Here is a 22,660-nt window from a genome sequence, read left to right on the forward strand (position 1 = left end):
GTTAGTTAACGAAAGCACCTGGACATGAGAAATAATTTAAATGCTACGTCTCACTTTTGGCACAAAAAGCCACAACGTTTCAATGCTGCAGTGGCTGAAATCTGTTGCTTCCAAGAATAAACCTTCCCAAATTAACTTTGCCAGTCACAAGGTATTCCTCCTCACACTGTAAAAATTCTAAATTTATTTATTTCAAGAACGTCCTTCCCACAGATAGTCTAAAGCCTACCATTGCTTAGTAGACATTTAAGTGCTCCAGTGATAAAAGCTTAGATCCAAACCTACACGTTTTTCCTGAGGATATAATGTCACTACTATTTTTTGTGACTCAGAATCAAAAAGAACAATGTGACTTCATTGAGCAAACAAGTAGATGTGAGACAATTCAATGGACTGTATCTGGTGTTTCGAAAACTGTGGACAAGAGTTCTGTTAGTGCTGACAAACTATGTTTCATGTAAATTGAACCTAAATAAGGCTTGTTGTGATTGGTCAAACCATTGAATAATTAACTACTTCAGATATATAAAGTTGCAACTCAAAAATGTATGCTTCATTCTCTTGGTTAAGAATGATTAACGCTTATCAACTCACTCATAAAGAATTCATAAATGATTGAATAAGATTCCTGACATATTCATTTTGTTGCAGTGGGCTGAGCCATCAATTAGAACATACACTTCCCATATTATATATCTACATTTCATCATTTCCTTTTGCAAAATTCCATAAGCCAGTTTTTTTCATTGAGATATTAACTCTATACAAATTCCATAATACAACTTGCATTTCCAGTGACAACACTAATGGGGCACCCAAAATCAGACCATGGGCTGAAAAAAATACATCACCAGCCAAGGGTATCGAGCTAAAATTCCAAAATCAGTACTTTCACAAGCCATCAAAAAAATCTGTTGATATTTGTCTTTTTTTTTCAAAGATTTTTTTTTTTAATTGGAAATATTTACAGAGTGAAGCAGAGAGAGAAAGATCTTGCATCTGCTGGTTCACTCCCCAAACAACTGCAACAGCTGGAACTGAGCCAAATCAGAGCTAGGAGTCAGGAGCCTTCTCTGGGTCTCCCACATGGGTGTAGGGTCCTAACGTCTTGGGCCGTCCTCAACTACCATCCCAGGCCACAAGCAGGGAAATGGAAGGGAAACGGAACAGCTGGAATGTGAACCAGCATCCATATGGGATCCAGGCGTGCAAGGCAAGGACTTTAGCCACTAGGCTGCCATGCTGGGACCATTGGTACTTGTCTTTTAAAATTCCCTATTTTTTTGAAATTCAAAGTTTACAATATAATAATGATGGAACTTATATGACTTATATTTTGGTCGGCACCTTCTTTGTGTTTTAATAAGACTATTAAATCATTTTAAGGTCAAGGAAACAATAGACACGATAATGACACAGCGTTCAACATAAACCTAAAGAAAGGTTTCTAAGTCATGGACATTGTCCCCAACTTTCTGAGTAACTGTTGTAAAATTGAAACGTGTTGATTGAATACCTTTCAGTATAAATGAGTAAAATGAATAAAGAGGCAGAATCATAGAAATCAGAATTTTCAGCAGCAAAATACCAAGTATTTCTACTATAATAAACCCCATTATTATAAAATTCACCTCTATCATATCGAGTTTTAAACAGATGTTTAGGTTTAGCAAACATATACTTGAATATCAAGTAGTTTCCATAGCATAGGCTATGATTCAGACAAGACACGATCCTTAATTTTCAAAGAACACATGGTGTAAAACTATTTGAAAGCAAAATATCACAGAATTGATGAGTTTCCTGGAAACAGCTCACTCTGAAAGTTCCATCTCTAGATGGCATTTAAAGCAGAATATTCTCCATTCCTGTGGTGTCCTGTGGACTCTGCCTGGATCCCTGGGCTGCTCAACTCAGTTCCTGCTGGGCTCCCACCGGGGCACAGTGGCCCAGCTCCCACCACACATGTGAGTCGATAACCCAATCCCACTGGGCCCAATTTGTGGCTCAACAGCTGGGCTCCCACCATTGCACGGGTGTCAAAGGACCCAGGCCAGATGACCTGGTCCTGGCCAAGCCCCCTTTGGCGTGGCCCAGCTACACGCATGCCAACAATCCAGGACAGATGACCCAATCCCCAAAGCTCCCCTTCCAGGACTCAGCGGCCTGGCTTCCACCGCTGAGAGGCTCTGTTCTAGTTTTACCATTGTCCATTCTACTTTTGACCTTGTGAGACATATTTTCCCTAATCACATTTGTTTTCTTAGACTGTTTTCCAAAAGGAATCCCTTTTCCACAGGACTTCGGCATCCTCCCGAACTCGCAGCCCTTCTCCATGCCGTCTTCTGCAACTTTAAGGTTCATCCTTCAGGAGTCTGCTTTATTGACAAACAAAATGCATTCGCTCCAATACAGCCCCATGAGGCTCTGATACAAGCATCACACTATTCATTTTCCAGCAAGCTGATTGCTCTCCAATACGATCCAACATGATCATCCCTCATTTTCAAAAACATGGAAAATATTTTTTTGAAAAAAAATGGATATAAACACAATAGAATTTTTGAAATATGTTTATCATTTACCACAATACAGTTGTGCAGCCAAGGGGGACTGCCCCCCTCCTCCCCTTCCTGTCTCCCACCCACACGGGTTATTATTCCACAAATGATCACAATAGTATAGTCCCTTAGCAACAGGTACAAGACATACTTTCGGCTATTTAATTGTATCCTGACATGCTAGGTACAGGAAGATATAGAAAATCTATTAACATGCAGTGTGGTAAACCCAATATCATTTATTTTCATCTGAGAAAGGTCTTCCTGGCTACTATAAATTAACACAATGTTAAAAACACATTTTCTTTTGAAATGATAAATATATTTTATCTCCAAATGGTATTTATTATTTTAACGCTTACATAGCATGCCATTTTTTAATTTATTTAGGTTCCTTGGATTCATTTTTCCTTTTTCTTTTTAATGATTACTATGTACCATTATATAGCTTTTACAGACATATGGCTAAACCCTTTCCCTCTTTTCCATCATTAAAAAAAAAACTAATTCTTTGGATTTCAGCTTTCAAATTTGGAGCCACATTATTTAGGCTAAAATTTTTGTTCTTGAATTTCTACTTTAAGTTGGGGATTTAGCCACTGTTGAGTGTTCAGAATCAACATTTCATCTGTAAATTAAGAATAATCAGAATGCATGCATACAGTCTTTGAACCTGGCATCCCTGCCAGTGTTTTAATGAACAGGGCGTTACACAAATATATTAATTGTCTGTATGGAATCATGCATACTGCTTGAAATTTAGATCTTAATAATTCTTTTCTATCTATTGTTACTAAAGAAAATATGACAATAAGTATGTAACTTTCCTTCTGCTCAACCATATGTGTAGCTGAATTTTGAAAAATTTTTTTAAAGATTTGTTTATTTTGTATTGGAAAGGTAGATCAGATTTATGGAGAGAAAGAAAGACAGAGAGAAAGATCTTCTATCAACTGGTTCACTCCCCAAATGGCTGTAATGTTTGGAGCTGAGCTGATCAAAAGCCAGGAGACAGGAGCTTGCTCTGGATCTCCGATATGGGTGCAGGATCCCAAGCTCTGGGTCGTATCTTCTGCTTTCCCAGGCCATAAACAGGGAACTAAAAAGGAATTTGAGCAGCAGGACAAGAACCAGCTCCCAGGCTCCTGGTGCTTGCAAGGTGAGAATTTAGCCAATGAGCCATTCTGTTGGGGCCTCTTGAATTTCCAACTATGATACTGACAAGATCCAAGAATGTTTACATATGTTGTTTCCGTTTTGGAAAAAGACTTAAAATAATCTATGGGTCAGCTATGAAGAAATCTATTTTATCTCTAGTCACCATTTATTTCCTTGCTTCACTTTCAAAATGCCTTCTCTTAGTTTACCCCTTTTCTGGTAATTTCACATGTGCGGTCCGCCTCCTCCTGATTCGCTTCTCTCTCCTTGATCGTGTTGGTTCCTTTCACCATTACGTCATTTCATGGCTCTGATACCCTTCCTCTTCGGATGACAGCCAAAACAAGATGACTACCCCTCCCTAAGATGTCTAATGGTTCAACCTGCCATCTGAATGCCAGTCAGCCATCTTACTTGAACATCAATCCAATTTCTCTTGATTTTACAACTGCTGCGTAGGATATGGGATTATACTTGCTGTTCCATTTCCTCACATCCAGTTGTTCAGGCCTGCTACACTCATCTCCTCCCTCAGAGGGAATCCTGCGGACTCATTTCTAAATTTAACCTAGTTCACTTGATAAACAAAATGGCAAAATAAGATCAAGCATTGTTACGAAGTTCATATGGACCTCTCCTTACTATCCTCTCCCCCAAGAAGGATGATAAATTCCTAATTTAATGTAGAAGCTCTAAAAGGAGAGATGACACCATAAAAATATCTTCCGATACTGCTTTAGTCCCCAGGCTCTACCTGCTATTTGAGATCAATGAATTGTAATTTACACCCATGTACCAATGAAATACAATGTAGATTCAAGGATGCATGCTCTGTGACAAAATCCCTACAAGATTGTCTTTGAACACATTCAGTCACTAAGCAGCTGCAGCAGACACAATTCTTAGATGTCTCCCACTATCCTGAAATTTCTGTTTTCTGGTGTGCACACAGGGTGCTTATTCCCTCCTCTTGACTGTCAATGGAAACCCAATGAGAAGGCACTCCAAGACCATTTTACTCATCATTGACTTTTGAGTCACTCAAAAGCAACAGCCTATTAGATTCAATCTATTCAGGTGAGTCCTTGAAATGGTTATCGCAGCCCTTAATCAATTCAGAGAGGAGAAGGAGGAGATCAGTTTCATGGGAGAGAATCTCTTCATTTCTGGCTGATTTCAGTCTTGATAAAGTCCTGATCAGAAAATCCTAGTATGCCATGCTGAGCATCGGGTTACTCTTAAGCTGGAATGTCTAACAAATTGTTACATAACAATATAGAACTAACACCAGTGCCAGTAACAGTTATTAAGGATTTGCTTTAAAGTTTCAACTTAAAGTAGTGTGTGCTTTAAATTGATATTAAAGTGCTCCCCCTGAATCCAAAGGCAATCATATCCGTTTAAAAACAAACATGAATGTTTTCTTTTGTGTGATTTAAATGATATTTCTCTGTCAAAAAAAACATATTTGCAATTGCATTGAGAGTGACAGGGTGTTTTAATTAAGAATTGTCTGGTTTTTTTTTTTAAGAACTGGAATACATTATTATAATAATTCTGGCTAGTGTATGACTATACAAAAAGTCATGATGATAAAACACAGTTTTTAGAAGTAAAAAAAATACGAACAATTCTTTATTTCAATGACCAAAAAATATCTCAGACCTTATTGAATGCAAAGTAAGACACTTGGTAACACTTTTCAGTGAACATTTCCCATGTTATTAATTTTCGCTGGTAATCACTCCTCAACAATTTTCTCAGGTTTAACAAGTATGCTTGTTTTAAGCAAATCTAGGCTAAAACTTCTTCTTTCAAAATCTTAATGATCTTTGCTTCTTTTGATATGCAAAGATTCACACGAATATGTCACAATTATAGAGGAAAGCTCATTAAGTAAAAATAGAAAGAACTAAAATCACAAACAAAGCAATGCAGCAAGGCCTATTTTTTTTTTTTTTTTCATTTCGCTCAAGGCCTGCCAGTCATCTATCTAGTGCTTCAAGGTTGGAATATAGGCCTCCAATGGCCTTTAACATCCAAACAGATTTCATTAAGCAACTCAAATCCTCTTGGCAGTGAAACTGCAATAAAAAGGAATCATTTTTCATCTTTGCTTGGTAATGAAAAGTGGACCTTGGCCTGGCAGCTCTAGCCAGCAGTTACTGTGCCTTGTTAAATGCCATCAACTGTTCTTAAAGCTTCACATGTATTTTGTTTCCAGCCCTAACAGTCCCATGAAGTACATCCTCTTTGACCACGCTCATGTTTCAGGTGAACAGACAACATTAGAATAGCTAGCAAGGCAAGCGTCTAGGGAGTATGGCAAGTCCACTATAGTCCCCCTGGAGGGGATCACTCAGTCTGTCTTCCCAGACAGGTGTTGTAATCCAAAGCATTCAGTTACAGCAAGGGGTGGGGGTTGGGGATTCCCATCTCATATCATCATGCCTGGGGTTAGTCACACCTCCAATCCCAAAGCAGTCTTCCGCTGATGCATAGGCTGATGCCTAATTATTTAAGTTTCTGCCACCCACCTAGGAGATCTGTTGAAATGTCTACGTCTTGGCTTCAGCCTGGCAGATGGTTGGCTGTCAAGGGCATTTGGGGAGAGAATCAGCAGATGGAAGATCTCTCTCTGTCACTCTTTCAAATAATTAATAAAAACGATGATGAAAAGAAAAGGAAACAAATATCCTAAAAACCTGTATTAATTTGCTCAAAGATCAGGTTCCTTTAGTTATTCTTCTAATTTAACAGAAGACACAATATTCCCTATGCTCCCGACCTTATCAGAATTTAACTATAGAAAGTCTTTGAAAATATGTGATATATATATGCATTTCCACTTTGTATTTTTGAAATGAGGCATGCTAACAAAAGAGTAGCAAATGTAAAAATATTTATAATCAACCCACCATGAGGTTGAAAAATATTCTAGTTTATTTTCTTCAACGTTAGGGTTATGTTATTTTCTTCAATCTTTTGTGACTATATGGGATTAATATGTTCATTCCACAAGCACTTTTAGTGTCTATTAAATGTCAGGCAGTGGGAATAGTGCATTCCAACCACGGAGTTTGCATTCTGGTAACTTGAGAGATAACTTAGTAAAAATATTAATAAATTAGCAGATTAATCTCCATTTTGAACAGATCACTAGAGACAAAACAAGAAGTGAGTTGAGATGAAAATGAAAGAGATGGTAATGTTTAAACAACGATAACATTTAAACAAATAAATTTAAAAATTTGCATCTTTTTATTCATTAAAAACCCATCTTCCCAGTCCTTCCATATATATATATGTGTGTATATATGTATATACATATACACATATATAAATCATATGTATATATATGATATGTCATATGTATATCATATGATATCATATGTATATATGATATATCATATGTATATCATATGATATCATATGTATATATGGTATATATGATATATAAATCATATATATAAATCATATGAATAAATGAAGGGCAGATTGACTGAGAAGAGAAAGAGAGACGTTTCCAACTGTGTCTCTTCTAGGACACTAGTTTGGTGAAAAAAAGAAAAGAAGAGAAGAGAAGAGAAAAAAATGGAAAGAAGGAAGAAAGAAAGGACAAGAAAGAAAGGATTCTGTGCTGATATAAATTTTTGATAAATTTGGCTAAACAAGGAGCTAAGTTTTTAACAAATTGGTGCAATTCACAACTGAGGAGAATTAAGCATGAACAAATTTTTCAAAAGTTTTTGACCAACTACACATCAAAGAAATGCATTTTGGAAAAAAAAAAAAAAAAAACTTCCCCTGAATTATCATGCAGCCAAATCACCAAATTATATTAAATCACTAATTAATACAAGGATGCATGAAGATCCTTCATAAATTTTGCTTTTGCATGAATGTTTTTCTCTCTGAGAAACATCACGAATGAGTCTTCAAAAAATTCATGAAGATGCATATTATAAAAAAACACACATAATACAAAAAAAAAAGCTTCAAGATAACTTTAACTGCAAATTTCAAGACCGATATGTGATTGAGCAGTTAAGACAGCGGGCAAGCAAGGCACTCACATTCCGTACCAGAAGTCAATAGAGGCTGCTGGTTGTGACCCAACTTCCTACCGTGCACTGAGTGAAACAAACATGGCCCCAGAGAACTTAGCTTCCTACCACCCAGGAAGACGGCTTGGATTGAATTTCCGGCTCCAGACTGTGCACCTCTGGCATTTGGGCTTCTGCCAAGTGAACCACCACCGTACGTAAACTCTTTCTTTCTCATTCCCTCTTTGTCTCAAATGAATACAAAAAAAAAAAAAAAAATCCATTTTAAATGAACATTCTCAAGTACCCACATATGTATGTTTATTTTGCACTACAACGCTGTGGGAAACAGGCTCATGGTGGCTTAGTATCCTGGAAAATGAGCAAGTTTTTTTTAAAAAGAAGATGAACCAAACTATAGAAGTCACGAACCATATTCCATTTTTTTTTGGTATGGCTCAGCTCACATAATTCACTTCTATGTATAAGACTAGTATTAAGAATTGTATGTATTTAGAAAATATCTATTTTATTTTTTAAGTGGCTGTCTTCCCACTGTTAACTCACGTCAGATAATATACTGAATTAAACACGAACAGGACAACACATATGTGACACATAATAGATACATGATAGATGTCACAAGCCAAAAATAGAAAGAAAACTTCATATTTTTTCCACCAGTCTATTCAATTGAAAACTATGCTATTTATGGATGGTTCTAATTAACTTTCCCTTGGAAGGATGGTTCAGGTGGCTGTATGTTTAGACAGTAGAAAAGAAAACAGCTCTTAGTAGTACTTCCAGATGACACTAATGGCTATATGAGATTTGTTAAAAACAAAAAAAAAAAAATCACTCTACTTATAAAATAGTGAGGTAAATTGGGTGAAAACTATACAACAGAGACTCCGACATAGCTAAACAGTAATATAAGTGAATATAAACCTAAATGCAAAATTCAAAGACAAACTTTATAAGCATAATTGAACTTTGTTATTAAAATTATATTCTTTTTAAACACTCGGAAATGCTTCAAATGAACATGTATTGTTACCTCTAACTTACAATAAACCTGCTTCTTCACGAAAGTAAGTACTTAGAATACGTAAGGAGAAGCGGAAGGTGAATTTTAGGCATCTATGGTTGGACATCTGAACCCATGTGGAATCCATTTGTCATTTGTTTATCACCCTCCGTGACGATAGTTACCAAAACCGACAGGCAGATGTAACTGACAGTACTATGCACTAAGTATATCATCCATCAAAGCAAATATCACGGTACTGTATATGCTAGTTACTTTCAAAGGAGTTTTTTACATTTATGTATAAAGTTTTCACATATGGCTGCAGGTGCTTATATGCATATTTTATATGCACCTGAATGTATGCGTATTCTTCAAAATGTTGGTGGAATATCAGATTAACATGGAAGTTGATTTTGGTGCAAAGATTTCTGAAATCCATTCACATGAATGATTCCCATAAATTCCTGTCCTGATTTAAGGATCTATGTCAAGCATCCTCAGATCTATAGTGCAGTATCTCTCTCTGTTTTAATTCATTACTTGCTGCCCCATATGGGATCTTGACAAGTTAACAGGAAATGGATATCATGAAAAAATCTGCATGCGTATTTAAATTTTAACTAAAAAAATAAGATGTATCTGTTAGGTTTGGCCCACAAGTGTCACTGAATTTAGTTTCAACAATTTTTATAAAGATTTACTTGTTTATTATTTTATTGAAAAGGCAGAGTTACAGAGAGAAGGAGAGACAGAGAAAAAGATCTCCCAGCCTCTGGTTCACTCCTCAAGTCCCCGAAATGACCAGAGTTGAGCCAATCTGAAGCCAGGAGATTCTTCCATGGGTGCAGAGTCCCATGGCTTTGGACCATCCTCTACTGCTTTCCCAGGTCACAAGCAGGGAGCTGGATGGGAAGTGGAGCAGCCAGGACATAACCGTTGCCCATATGGGATCCCAGCACATACAAGGTGACAATTTTAGCCACTTAGCCATTACACTGGGCTGCAATTTGCTTGCAATTCACATTACCATTCTATTAATACATAGGATTAGGCACATATGTTAGACGACATGTTTTCTGCTAGAGCACTCTTTGTGTAATATTTACTAACGTCACAAAATTTTCTTTCATTCTTTTTGTTTGCGTGTTTGACCAAAGGATTTTTTTTAAGTGGAGGTACACAGAACAGTGCAAATATGTATGTTTACTTAGCAGAACAGTAATCCACTGTGATGTCAGGTTTAGGCAGAGCACTTCATCTGCCTGATCCTGATTTTCTTTACGTAGGAAGATTGAAAAGTTGTGTCCCAGAAGTTTCACGGAGTTGGAGGAGAAGCGGGCAAAGTTTCATAATACTCTCCTCGTGTAACTGCGTGCAAGGCAACCATACCAAGCCCTGAGTATGCTTTTTTTTCCAGCCACATTTCAAGCATAGATTTGCAACAGCTAGTTTCCGGAACTGAGCTAATGACTACCCCTGGCACAATGAGGAAGCCAACTTCTTGCTTTCTATAAAAGCTATGGATTCTGAAAGTTGTAGAATCCTGATTTGGAACTCAAACACATAGCTTTCCAGTATCAGGCCCACATGGCATCCTGCCAGCACCAGTACACCCTAACACTGCAGGGAACCTAATTACAAGCAAAAGTGCTGACACCATGCACCCTGCTGTGTGCAATTAAGGGCTTTCATCCTGCAAAAATTCTGACCCCAGGTTTCATGACTGCTGTTGGAATCTATCAAACAGTAACAGGTTAATCAAGTAGCAAGTTAGGCAAAGTGAAACACCAGGATGAACAACCCCATTATCAGACTTTTGCCGAACATATTTAATGCACACACATATTAACACCAGTCTAATAAAAACGTGGTGAGGGGACTGACCCTGTAAACTAGACACATAAGTAACATTAAAAAGAAGCTAGCAAACTAAAAGGTTGCAGTATAGATCAGAGTGCAAAGGATAAATTTCTTAGCAAATGACTAGACTGTAAATAGTTATGCATTGTGAATATATATAATCAGAGCTTTCAGCATACGATGTACTAAAATAAATTAGACATATAGATGGAGGTACAACTTGAAACGTCATCATCCAATGTCAAAATACCAGTGTGAGTCCCAGGTGCCCCACCTCCTAACTACAGCACTACTAATGCCCCTTGGAAGGCAGTGGAACACGGCCCAAGTGTTTGGGCCCTTCCATCAAAGCGGAAGATCAGAATAGAGTTCTTGATTTCTGACTTTCTGATTGGTCCAGTCCCAGCTGTTGCTGGCATTTTAGGAGAGAGCCAATAGATTGAAGATCTTCTCTTTTTTATGCTGGGTTGCTTTGTATTAGATAAAAAACCATTTTTAAATGACTGATTTTCGGGCCTGGTGCGATAATGTAATGGTTAAGGTCCTCGTCTTGAACGCGCCCGGGATCCCATATGGGCTCCGGTTCTAATCCCGGCAGCTCCACTTCCCATCCAGCTCCCTGCTTGTGGCCTGGAAAAGCAGTCAAGGACTGAACAAAGCCTTGGGACCCTGCGTCCGCATGGGAGACCCGGAAAGAAGTTTCTGACTCCTGGCATCGAATAGGCGCAGCACGAGCCATTGAGGCCACTTGGGGATCATCGGACAGAAGATCTTCCTCTCTGTGTCTCCTGCTCTCTGCACATCTGACTTTCCAATAAAATCAGTAAATCTTAAAAAAAAGATCGATTTTCATTTAAAAAAACTGTTAAAGCCCTCATCAGATGTATAAAATTTCTTCAAAGATTAAATATAGATAACAAAAAATCAAAATATACTAAGTATTAAATTCTGTAAAATATAAGGAAGACATGTTTCTTTCCACGCCCAAAAAAAGTAAGTGTGCATAAGCAATTTTCAAAAGGCAAAAATTACAAATTAGTGGTAAATGGATGATTTTGATAAAATGTAGTTTACACTTAAAATATGTAACAATGAATATAAGTGTGCCTGACATAATTGACAAATACAAAATACTAATAAACACAGGAAATAAAATACAGGTGTTGGCAAGATTATATTAACTATCAATTTCTATCAGTTATATGGCTTTACAAAATTTTAAAATCCCATTTAACTGTATGAATCCATTTCAAAGAATTTACGTAATACATAAAATGCAATATCAAATTCATGAACAGGTATTTTACTCTAGCTATATTTATATAGTAACAGTAGTTAGAAATGTTCATTGATTATTTACTTCTTTTTTTTACTTTTCAAGGGGGAAATTAATACCATGCAATGCATGACATACAATGCAGTTGTTCATAAATACAATGAGGGACATCGGTGAGTGTTCACTTGAAAACACACAACAGGGGCTCGGGAGCGTGGCCTGGTGGCTAAGGTCCTCGCCTTCATCCCATATGGCCACTGGTTCTAATCCCGGCAGCTCTACTTCCTCTCTATCTCTCCTCCTCTCAGTATATCTGACTTTGTAATAAAAATAAAAAAAGAAAAGAAAAGAAAATACATCACAAAGAGTCGGTGAAAACATGTATAGTAAGACCATGTAGTCATTTTAGAGTAATGTTAAATATAACTAGGTCATTCAACATTTTTAAAAGTAAACTCCTTCACCATGTACTATGCGTTTATAAACATTGTAAGACAGAAGTACAAAAGTAATAAAAGACGTACTTGAACACATACTGACCACTGGTACTTTTGTAATTCAAATTATGTAAGCAGAGTTTTAAACGTCAAAAAAGAAAAGAAGAAAACACAGACCAGTATACATCTATTTTGCATTTCTGGGTTTCATCAGTAGCAATGTATCCTAAAGCTGAACATTTCTATTCACCAATAAAGAGACCTAAGAAATCTCGGGAAAGAAGAGAGGAGAAAGAAATTACTTGGAAGCAGAGAGGTGAACAGGGAATCCATCTGTTGTAATAATGGAACTCCCCTCATTGTATTTTTGAACAATTGCATTGTATGGCATTGTATGGCATAATAGAACAGCAGCGTGGATGTTGCTTGCTGATTATCACCAGGCCTAAGAACTGCAATCCACAAACAAGCGCACTATTGGTTGACCAGCTGAGACCAATTTACTCCACAGAAGTAACCGCTAGCAAAGAAAATGAGACAGGTTAAGCGGACTGCAGCAAATACAGTAATATTCGCTTTTTTCTCTCGTATTTAAGGACAAAATATCATTTCACAGCATATTTGGCCTTTTTACCACATGCAGGCTTTGATATTCAGCGTGTTTATAATCACAGGTCATGCTAAAACGAGCTAGCCACAGTGTTCATGAGCATGCGTCGCTAAGGGTACATCAACAAGCTTATAAATACAGAATTAAAATTCCTGACGGCACACAAGTTTCTGAGAGCCATGAAAGTTTCTGGCACGTGTGTATTAGAAGCAAACTACGGATAGATTTCAAAACGTGTGTACCGAATGAACTTCGCTTTGGATTGCCTTGTGCCCATACTTCGAAGCACCCCCAGAGAGCGCAGCTACGCAAAGCTGATTAAAACAGAAATTCAAATGCTGTAGACAGCCAACGTAGGATGGCTATGTCACAGGATTCAGCAATTCAATTTCTAAGAATAGAACTATTTAGAGCAAGCAAAACTGTTCACAGGAGGAGACCCAGTCACTACTACCACCAATGGGACATTGAAATATTGATCACTTCACCTATACATCAGATTTACCTAAAAACGAAAGCAGAAACTAATATTGGTCTCCAGGTTTGTGATCTTTCTGAACTCTACCATTCTGAAGCCAACCATGCTGAAGCACCTAAACAGTATCTGCGAGTCCTTGGTGTTAAAATCCATGGTATAAAAATGTTTAACTGACACAGTTTACAGAGTGTAGAGAAGTTCTCTGGTTATTGCAATACTGTACACGGACAAACAGCAAAACTGGGCACTGAACTGCACCGTGTGATGGCTACACCTCGTGACACTCATTCTCCTCATCTCTGAAACAGGTGGAGAGCCTGCTCCATAGTGAGAAAAGCATTGACTTCCTTTTTTAACCACAGCATGTTTTATACGCCAGTTTATTACCCCTCACCTTTTTTTAATAGTACAGGTTCCATGGGCTCTGGAGTTTTCCCTTGCCCCTTCCAAACCTCCATTCCCCCAATTAATTTCCCCTCTATCATTACAAGAGTATAGTTCTTCATAATCAGTCATAAGCCCATCAGTGTACTATCTCAGTGTATCCTGACACTGAAGGTTAGGACAACGGCAAAGAGTCCAGCATCCTATTGTCTAGACAGATTTAACATTTTTGCTGGGAGTCCATCTTGGATTTGGAACTAGAGATGCAGGTTGTGTGTTCCCATCTCCATGTGGTAGAGTCACAATTACACAATTAGAATACAACCCCTTAAATGAAAAGCTATAAAATGAAATCAAAAGCAGGAAGAAAAACGCAAAATTGACAACACAGGAAGTTAAAATAACATGCTACCGAAAGACCGATGTGTCACTGAGGAAATGAAAAAAAAAAAAAATTCAAAAACCTTCTGGAAGCAAACAATATTACTCTGTGACCTGTGAGTCAGTGAAGAAATTAAAAAGAAAAAAAAAAATATTTTTCTGAATGAATGAAAATTTTAGAAAAAAATCAAAATCCATGAGATGCAGCAAGAACAGTAATGAAAGAGCTGTTAATCTTGTACTTCTTCGCATCCAATTGGTCCCAACTTGAGGACATTATGTTCAGTGAAAAAGTCAGTCCCAAAAGGTCAAATATTATCTGCACCCTCTGATCTAAGGCAACCGTCATGCAAAATTACAGTTTACCCTTTAAGCACTGCACAGTATTTTCTCTGGGTCATGATTAGGACATTCGTGGGGACATAATTAGGACAATTAAGACCTACCAAAAAACAACCCCTGTGGCAAACAAATACAGCGTGATGAGACTTACAAACAAATAGTGTTTCAAGTGACATTACTGGGGTCTGGAGAGGCCGAGTCACACACTACTGAGAGCGACATTAACTCTATTCTATTTCCAAAGAGAGCTTGTCCCTCCAGCCTCTTTATCCTTGCCACAAGCAAACTTGCTTTGCGGAAACAGTTAAAAATTCAAGTATTTAGGCCATAAAAGCTCAACTTGTTTATAATGAAGGGAGGAACCTAAGCCCATGATCTGAATAGAGATGTGTATATCAAAATACATTCGCCAGACAGTACTGATCGTTAATGACAGTTGAACTGTTCAATTATATGAGGGAACACGATGTATAGGTACATAATTACCATTTGAATAGAGTATTAAGTACATAAATGCACTCAAAATATGCATTCAAATGTGGACACCAATGGGATAAATTTTTGTTTCAATTTCTTTAAGCATCTTTTGATCAGAAGTAAATAGCTGAATTCAGTTTCTAGAGACTGGCTGATCGGCATTTTCTGATAATTCTAACGGTCATTAAAGTTATAGGAAGCTGTCAATAAGATGCTGGACTCTATGCTTGGTCTATGCTTGCAATGAAAGAAGCATGACTGGATTTGAAACTGTAATACTGCTATAAGGTGGAGGAATCCACCATGGGGGGAGGGCACGGGGAGGGGTTGGGGGCACCTCAGAGCCTATGAAACAATGTCATAAGATGAAATGCAATTTAAAAGAAAAAGTTACAGGAAGCTAACTCGTATTTGCCAAACTCAGAAAGGTCACGCACCCCCACGAGGGAGGCCATCTTTTCAATCTTATGGAGAATGTAGCAGTTGGACAGAGAACGGTCAGAGGGGTCACAGTGTTACCCGTGGACGGTCACCAGAACAAAATGATTCAACTGTTGGCCTGGTGACAAATACACATTGGTGATTTCTACATTATTTACATCGTGTATAATATCTCGCCATGGAAATAAATTCCTGACGCTAGGGCTTCCCTGATATAAGAAATAGGTTTCATGTTTCATTTTCATAGTAAAATGTTACTTTGGAAAGAGTGAAAAGCCAGTTAAAAAAAAGCCACATACCTACTTTGAGAATCTTGGACTCTCTTGCATTTGAACCAAATTAGTGGCTAAATAACTTAGGCTACTTTTCTCAGAATGCTTTGAAACCTTTTGAAATTCTGTATATCTAGCTCTTTCAGGAAGTCCTACAGCCTCTCTTTCTTCAAAAACAAAATATTCCCCAAACTCCCAATAATTAAAGCCTAAAAGAACCATCCCTTGCTATCAGAGGTTGATAGATGATACTACCACATATCCAAATCTGACGAAACGCAAAGCCCAAGGGAGAGTCTAGTGGACAAACTATAGGTTACAAGCAGAGAATACACCTACATTATGCAAAAGATCACAAAATCCACGTTAACTAAGAACACTCTATGTTAAAGCTCTCTCTCCACACCACACAAACGTTTTGAGTGCACAATAACGCCTTTTAAACATAGAAATTGCAGATTTGTCTTATGGGTGTAGTTTGCCTTATAATATTTAAAATAACTGCACCATATTGATATTCTGTCTCCTTGTGAAAGAGTACAATGTCTTAAATACATGAGATAAACACGGTAGCATCAGGAAAAAAATTATCTGGAGCTAGCGCTGGGGCACCCAGGTAAAAACTCCACCTGGCAATGCTTGGCATGCCATACAGACCTGAGAAAAGCCACAGAGCATGGCCTAAGGGTTTGGGTTCTGCACCCACGGTAGGAGACACAGAGGAAACTCCGAACTCCTACTTGGGCGTGGCTCAGCCATTTGGGGCAGTAGAGGAAAAGATATCTTTCTTCCTCTCTCCAACTCTGCGTTTCAAATAAATAAATAAATCTTCCCAGAAACAGTTATGAAGAAATGAAGTCATTCCCAGCTAAACAAGCACTGAGGGAGTTTGCTACCACTGTACTTGTGACAAAATGCTAAAGGGCATGCGACAAAATGAAGCCACAAGACATGAGACATTAACCAAAGCCATGTTAAGAAATAAAAAGATCCCAATAAAGGTACGCAGGTAATTGCAAAACAAGGAGAAAAATAACTTCCAAAAATTCCCCTAAAAATTACGAAACAAGTTGTTTTTATACGCTGACCCCAACACAGCCTAATAATTACTATAGTTGTTAGCACTCATGACACTGACAAAAAACAAAATGTTTCTACTTTTAAATGGATTTGAGGAAATATTTATCACAGCCACGGGCAAAAAAAAATCTTACGCACAGCAACGGCACTTCCACATGGTATGAGGCCGGTCAAATCAACCTCATGTTTTTTTAATGTATTTCACTTTCCAGTTCATTGCCAAAAAATCATATAATGCAAAAATATTTTATCTCAAGCTGCTACTAAAGTGCTCTATTGCATTGAATAATCTCAAACAGATCATAAGAAACCCAACCGTAATATAGTTCAAGCACTATTTTTCATTAAACCAGAGAACCAACTAGTCATCCAATACTACAGGTCTCTCACTCAACTTGAAGACCCATTATTTTTATCAGCGTATTTCATCTTCTTACTTATTATTCCATGAAAGTGCAAATGACATGAACTCTCAAGAAGGTAAGCAACCTTGAGCAACGGAAGCTTATCAAATATATCTATCCATTTGTTTCCTTCACTACATACATTTTCTCCAGAAATTGGCCTACCAGAACACCACGGAAACGCGAACTCAACATTCACCTGTAACCGGAAGCGCTTACCTCAGTCAAGTGTGGTGTAGGGTTGAACCCACAGCGATTGCACACTCGGCTCTTGCACTCCGTGCAAGTGTTGAAGTTGGGAGGATCGTGGGAATCCACGTTGAGGTCAGCTTTGCAGAGAGGACAGGCCTTGTCTGGCTTGGGAGATTTCTCAGGCTCTGGAGGAAGGACAGCCTTTGGAAGCTCAGCTGGAGGTTGTTTGCTGTCCTTAGCAACTGAGGGCCTCTTTTCTGCCTCTGTTCTTTTCACTGCCGGGGACTGTGCCATTTTAGGTGCTGATTTTTCAGCCACTGGAGCTTTGGCTTCCTTTTTCACGGGCACGGCCTTTGCTGCTGCCGGTGCCTGAGCAGTAGCTTTATGTGGCCCCTGAGATGTGAGTGGCTGTGAAGGTGAAGCAGCTGGCTTAGCTGGGGCCCCTGTCCCACCCTGTGAGTGAGCTGCAGGCTGGCCTGCTGTGGAAATTAAACTCGATGCCTGGCTGAAGATGGATGCTCCAAACCCAAAGAGTTTCCCGGTCACAGTTTCTTGAGGCGTCGTGGGCTGTGACTTAGGGGCATCCGTGATGCTTCCCAGGGTGAGACTGAAATGCTTTGGCTGCTCCTCAGGCTTTGGGGTCTGCTGAGATGGAGGGACAGTTTGGCCAGTGGGAGGTCGTGGGCCAGCAGGTGTAGGTGACCCTTTTGGCATTTGCTTGGCATCCGGTTTAGGACTCATTTTGGTGGGTGTTTTCTTAGCTTCTTCCTTTTTTGGAACTGGAACAACTTGACTTTGACCTTTGCTCTCTGATATAGGCCCCTGATGTGAAATAATTCTTGAATCTGACGCAGGTCGAGGGATAGCCTGAGAATCCAATGGGGTGGTGACTTTTCCCCCTGTTGGGGGAAAGCTTTGAGAGGGTTTGGCGGAGTCCATTTTGGGAGGAGGGGCTGTTTTCTCTGGAGTCTCTGACTGTATCTCAGAGCTTGGCACAGCCGGTTCCGTTGCTGCGAATAAGGAAACCTCACTGCCTACGGGTGGCTGTGCAGTCTTGGGCTGCTTTGGTTTTGCTGCAGCAGCAGGGGGCTTGGGCTGCTCAGATGGGTAAGAAGGCTCCTTGGCAGCAACAAGCTTGGAGGAGGACTCTGCCAGGACATGTTGCTTGGTCGTGGCTGGGGGAGAACCATGAAGGGTTGGCTGTTTCACTAGTGCTGGTGGCTTCTTGGGTTCAGGTACCTTTGGCCCATCCTCTTTGAGCGCAGTATCCTTCTTTGAGGAGCTCTGTTCTGACTGTGGGGCTGACTTTTTCACCTCCGCTGGAGGAGGAGCAGGTGCACTCTTAGGTTTCATCTGTGGAGAAGACGGAAGGGGAGCCAGATCCCCTCCTAGTGCTCTTTGCATCTGACAGTTTAAACAGAGCCACTCTTTTACCTACAAATAAAAGAATAAAAGAGTCATTGACATGATAGAATAAATACCTTTAAAATATTACGGGTATCCTTGAGATGATGTTTCATGCAAAGCATAAAACATAGCCCAAGTATTGTAATTTATGTTGCAAAATAAAATGTTGGCTTATATTAAAATAATGGGTTTCAGACAACACAGCATACCATATTTTAAGGCAAGTAAAATGTAAGAATCATGATTTAATTTCATGTTCCTGACCATGTTAATTTTGTTATTTTTTTCTTTGCTTTACTCAATTTGAGTGACTGTCAGAAAGAGAAGCACACATACTATCAAACATGACTTTTAATTTATTAGATTCTACTCATCAGTTGCAAGGAATATCTACTCTGTTGGTGACTAATAAACAGTTTATACTCAAACAGCCCAGAGTAGGTCTGTATGAACGTACTGAAAATTTCTTAAATTAGCAAATCATTCTTTCCACCTCCAAGGTGACATACTCAAATGTGGGGAAACAAGATTAGCTGAACGCACTGAATTAGGAAAGAACATTCTCTGTAAAGAAAGTGCAAAGTGACTGTATCACCCCCAAACCATCCTATGTAGGGGTGAGTATTCCCGCAGTGCTAGACGCTCCTTGTTCCTCGGGATGCCTGCAACTTAGCAGCACAGTTGCTGGGTTGTAGCCTGCTTCTGTTTCCCATTCAGCCTGAGTGTCCTGCTGCCCAGGAGAGCCAGATTAAGTTTCCGGCTCCTATACTTCAGCCCGGCTAAGGAACCTTGAGGAGTGAACCAGAGATTGAAAAATTTCTGTCCCTCTGCCTTTCCAATAGGTTAAAGACAGACTTCGCAATTTTGCAAACTATAACAAACAGCCTGATGAAAAAGAGAAAATATCGCATTGTTTAAAGTTTTATGAATCTCTATGAAACAATGTATATCATACAGGTGTTTCATTACACATACGTGGGGGGTGGGTGCTTAGAACATTGTCAAGAAGCGAACATGTGGCCTAGTCTTGAATTACCTATGTCTTACATTGGAGTCCTGGGTTTGATACCTGCCTCCATCTTATTCTAGCTTCTTGCTAAGGCAGACCCTGGGAGGCAGTGGTTATGGTATAAGTTATTGAATTCCTAGCACCCAAATTTGGCCTCAAACCAAGCCCAACTATTCCAAGCATCTGGTAAATACATCAGTAGATGGAAACTTTCATCCATCATTCAATCCACGCATCTTGTCATCCACACATACATACATACATACATATATCTATTTCTCTGTATCTTAAATTTTAAGAAGAAATGTGGAACCCTTTATAAGGCACACATTTCCACAAATGTTTGAAGCCTCCTCTGAGCATGCATGAGAGAGATGAGTACAAAGTGATATGCCTTCTACGTATATACACACAGTTGCAGTGGCCCTCTTCAATACTGCATTGAGTGTGAAAAAGGAGAGAGATCTGAAGTTGGTATTGTATTTTAGAAAGTTTTTATTCCAAAGAGGTTTGCTTACCAAAAAGCAAAATGAAATTAAACAAACAAAAAACACTTTAAATGTACCGAATACTTTGGCACTTCAAATTCTATCCAGTCAAACAACAGTACCAGTTGGGACTAAAGCTCCTTGTACAGAATTCTTAATGGCGAAAAACAGATGAAAGCTAGGCGAAAGGAAAATTTCCCACAGCACAAAATCAAAAAGTGTTCGTCTCGCAAAGTACGTATTCCTATTTTCAAACAATTGCCTTTGAGGAAGAAATTAATCCTTCCTAAACTTTTAAATCTCTGAAATTATTTAAACTCATTCACCAAGACAAAAAGGATCATCTTGCAATCTGATAGAAAACAAATTTATATTTGGACAAGGTCAAAGGAGACGGATGTTCAAGTCAAACAGAAAAATTGTACTTCTGCTTAAAAAAAAATGAGATGATGATGTTAAGCAAGAATGGTAGCTACTTGGTGTTCATTGCATATGTGTACAGTTCGGATGCTGTATACATGTATGTTCATCCTGTTTCAGTCTTACTAGCTTTCTGTATGTTTGAAGCACTTTATAAATGAAGCAATTCTTTCCACCTGGCAACACCGAAAGTACCTAAACAATCCATTCTTGGACAACTGTAAAACAGACCACTAGAATGATTTCTCAAAAACTACTGTACACTAACATATTTGGCACTGTCCTTATTTATAAATCAGATGATTTGTTGTGGTTTACAATATGCAAATAGATGTTGACATATATGTTCCAGCAGTCAGGAAATGATAAGACAGCAAGCTGGAGTCACCGACTCTCACGGAGACTCCTTCCTCTTCAGGGACAGATGCCAGTGTCATTTTTGTCCTTTTAATGACCACATTTTTTCTAACTTTGATAAGCAACACTTAGAGATATCTGATGCCTCAGTAATTCGTTCATTGCTAGAATATAGATTGATGTCACTGTCATTAGCTATAAGAATATGAAAAGATCTGTTATCCCCTTAAGGACATCCGCTTCTAAATTAAATATTCTATTGGCCAAATCTGTTACAGACAGAAATGACTTTTACCTCAACATTTAACAGTCTTGTACTGAAAACAGCAGCATTTCCAATCCCCCGATATACCTGATAATAATGAGAACGTTGCCCTCCTACATAAGGGACACATGAAATAGTCCACAACCAACCCCAACGTGAACATCATGAGCCTTCTTCCTCTTGCTACCCTCCGGGTCTTTTACAATGCACATAGGGACAGCAATACCTTGCCCTGTTCCACTGGCCTCTCAGTTATCAACTAGGAATCACACTCCTCCATTTGGTTCTCAATAGTTTTCAAAAATGTCTCCTTTCCACCAAAGGTTACCTGTTGAAAACCAGTAAGATGTTAACTTGAACTTCTTCACATTAAAACCTCAATGCCTCTTTAATCTCTACAACACAAAAGCTTTGAATACAATGAAAATGTGTATTTCCATTGGTGTTCTCATACCGGAATTTAAAGAATTCTATTTAAAATTCTACACCTCCCCAAAGCAACAACTCTAAGGGCCTCCTCATAGCAGCCTTTCTATTGACCCTCAAGGTCTAATTGACCCTTTTGACATCATAGATGTTGACAAATATTATTTGAGTTGACCTGAATTAACCTAATTAACTGAAACTATTCAGCTGTGTACTTCAAGCTGCAGTATCTCCATGTTCACTCTGCAGGCTCCTCTGTTTACACAGTGTGTAGAGCCAGCAGGCATTTGTCTTCAACGATTGCATGTCACGACCCTCAGAATTCTATCCTGCACCTCAGCCCACTGACACGCCACCACATATTTTTTTTTAATCCAACTCATTATAATTCAAACTATAGAGTTCCCCATAACTCTATCTGCGAACCATAGACATCGTCCTCACCTTGAGACAATACCACCTTGTTCTACTTCCAAAATCAAATCCGTAACTGAACTCTGAGCAGAGATGTTTCCCGAATGTACTGATCATCACTGCCTCAGACACATGTTGCCAGCCCTGCATCTATGGGACAGCTGGTTCCTAGCTCTCCACACCTCTGCAATAGCCAAGGCTAATGGTCTCAACATAGTTTAGGCGTTAGCACCTCCTTCTCATGTGACAGGAGTCAAACAACATCTAAGAACAATGCTGAGTCATAAAAGGCAGTTTCACAAGAACTTCAAGAAGATCTCATCTATCACAAGTAGTGTCACTGTCTCCCACTCTATTTTTAATCCCTCACATCCATTTAAGTGGTGGGAGAAATGGAATAGCATAGACATGACTCTTACAACAGGATCAATGAATCCTAGGATTG

General features: G+C 38.7%; 1 protein-coding gene across 1 annotated transcript in view; it reads right to left on the minus strand.

The window, feature by feature from the left end:
• Positions 1-22,660, minus strand: part of PCLO (piccolo presynaptic cytomatrix protein) — a 371,035-nt gene that overhangs the window by 324,993 nt on the left and 23,382 nt on the right. The window contains exon 3 of the mRNA XM_058657508.1: positions 17,457-18,863. Coding sequence (XP_058513491.1) covers positions 17,457-18,863 — 1,407 coding nt within the window. The remainder of the gene's footprint in view (positions 1-17,456; positions 18,864-22,660) is intronic.

This window comes from Ochotona princeps, chromosome 32 (genome assembly GCF_030435755.1).
Source record: "Ochotona princeps isolate mOchPri1 chromosome 32, mOchPri1.hap1, whole genome shotgun sequence".
Classification (NCBI taxonomy): Eukaryota; Metazoa; Chordata; class Mammalia; order Lagomorpha; family Ochotonidae; genus Ochotona; species Ochotona princeps.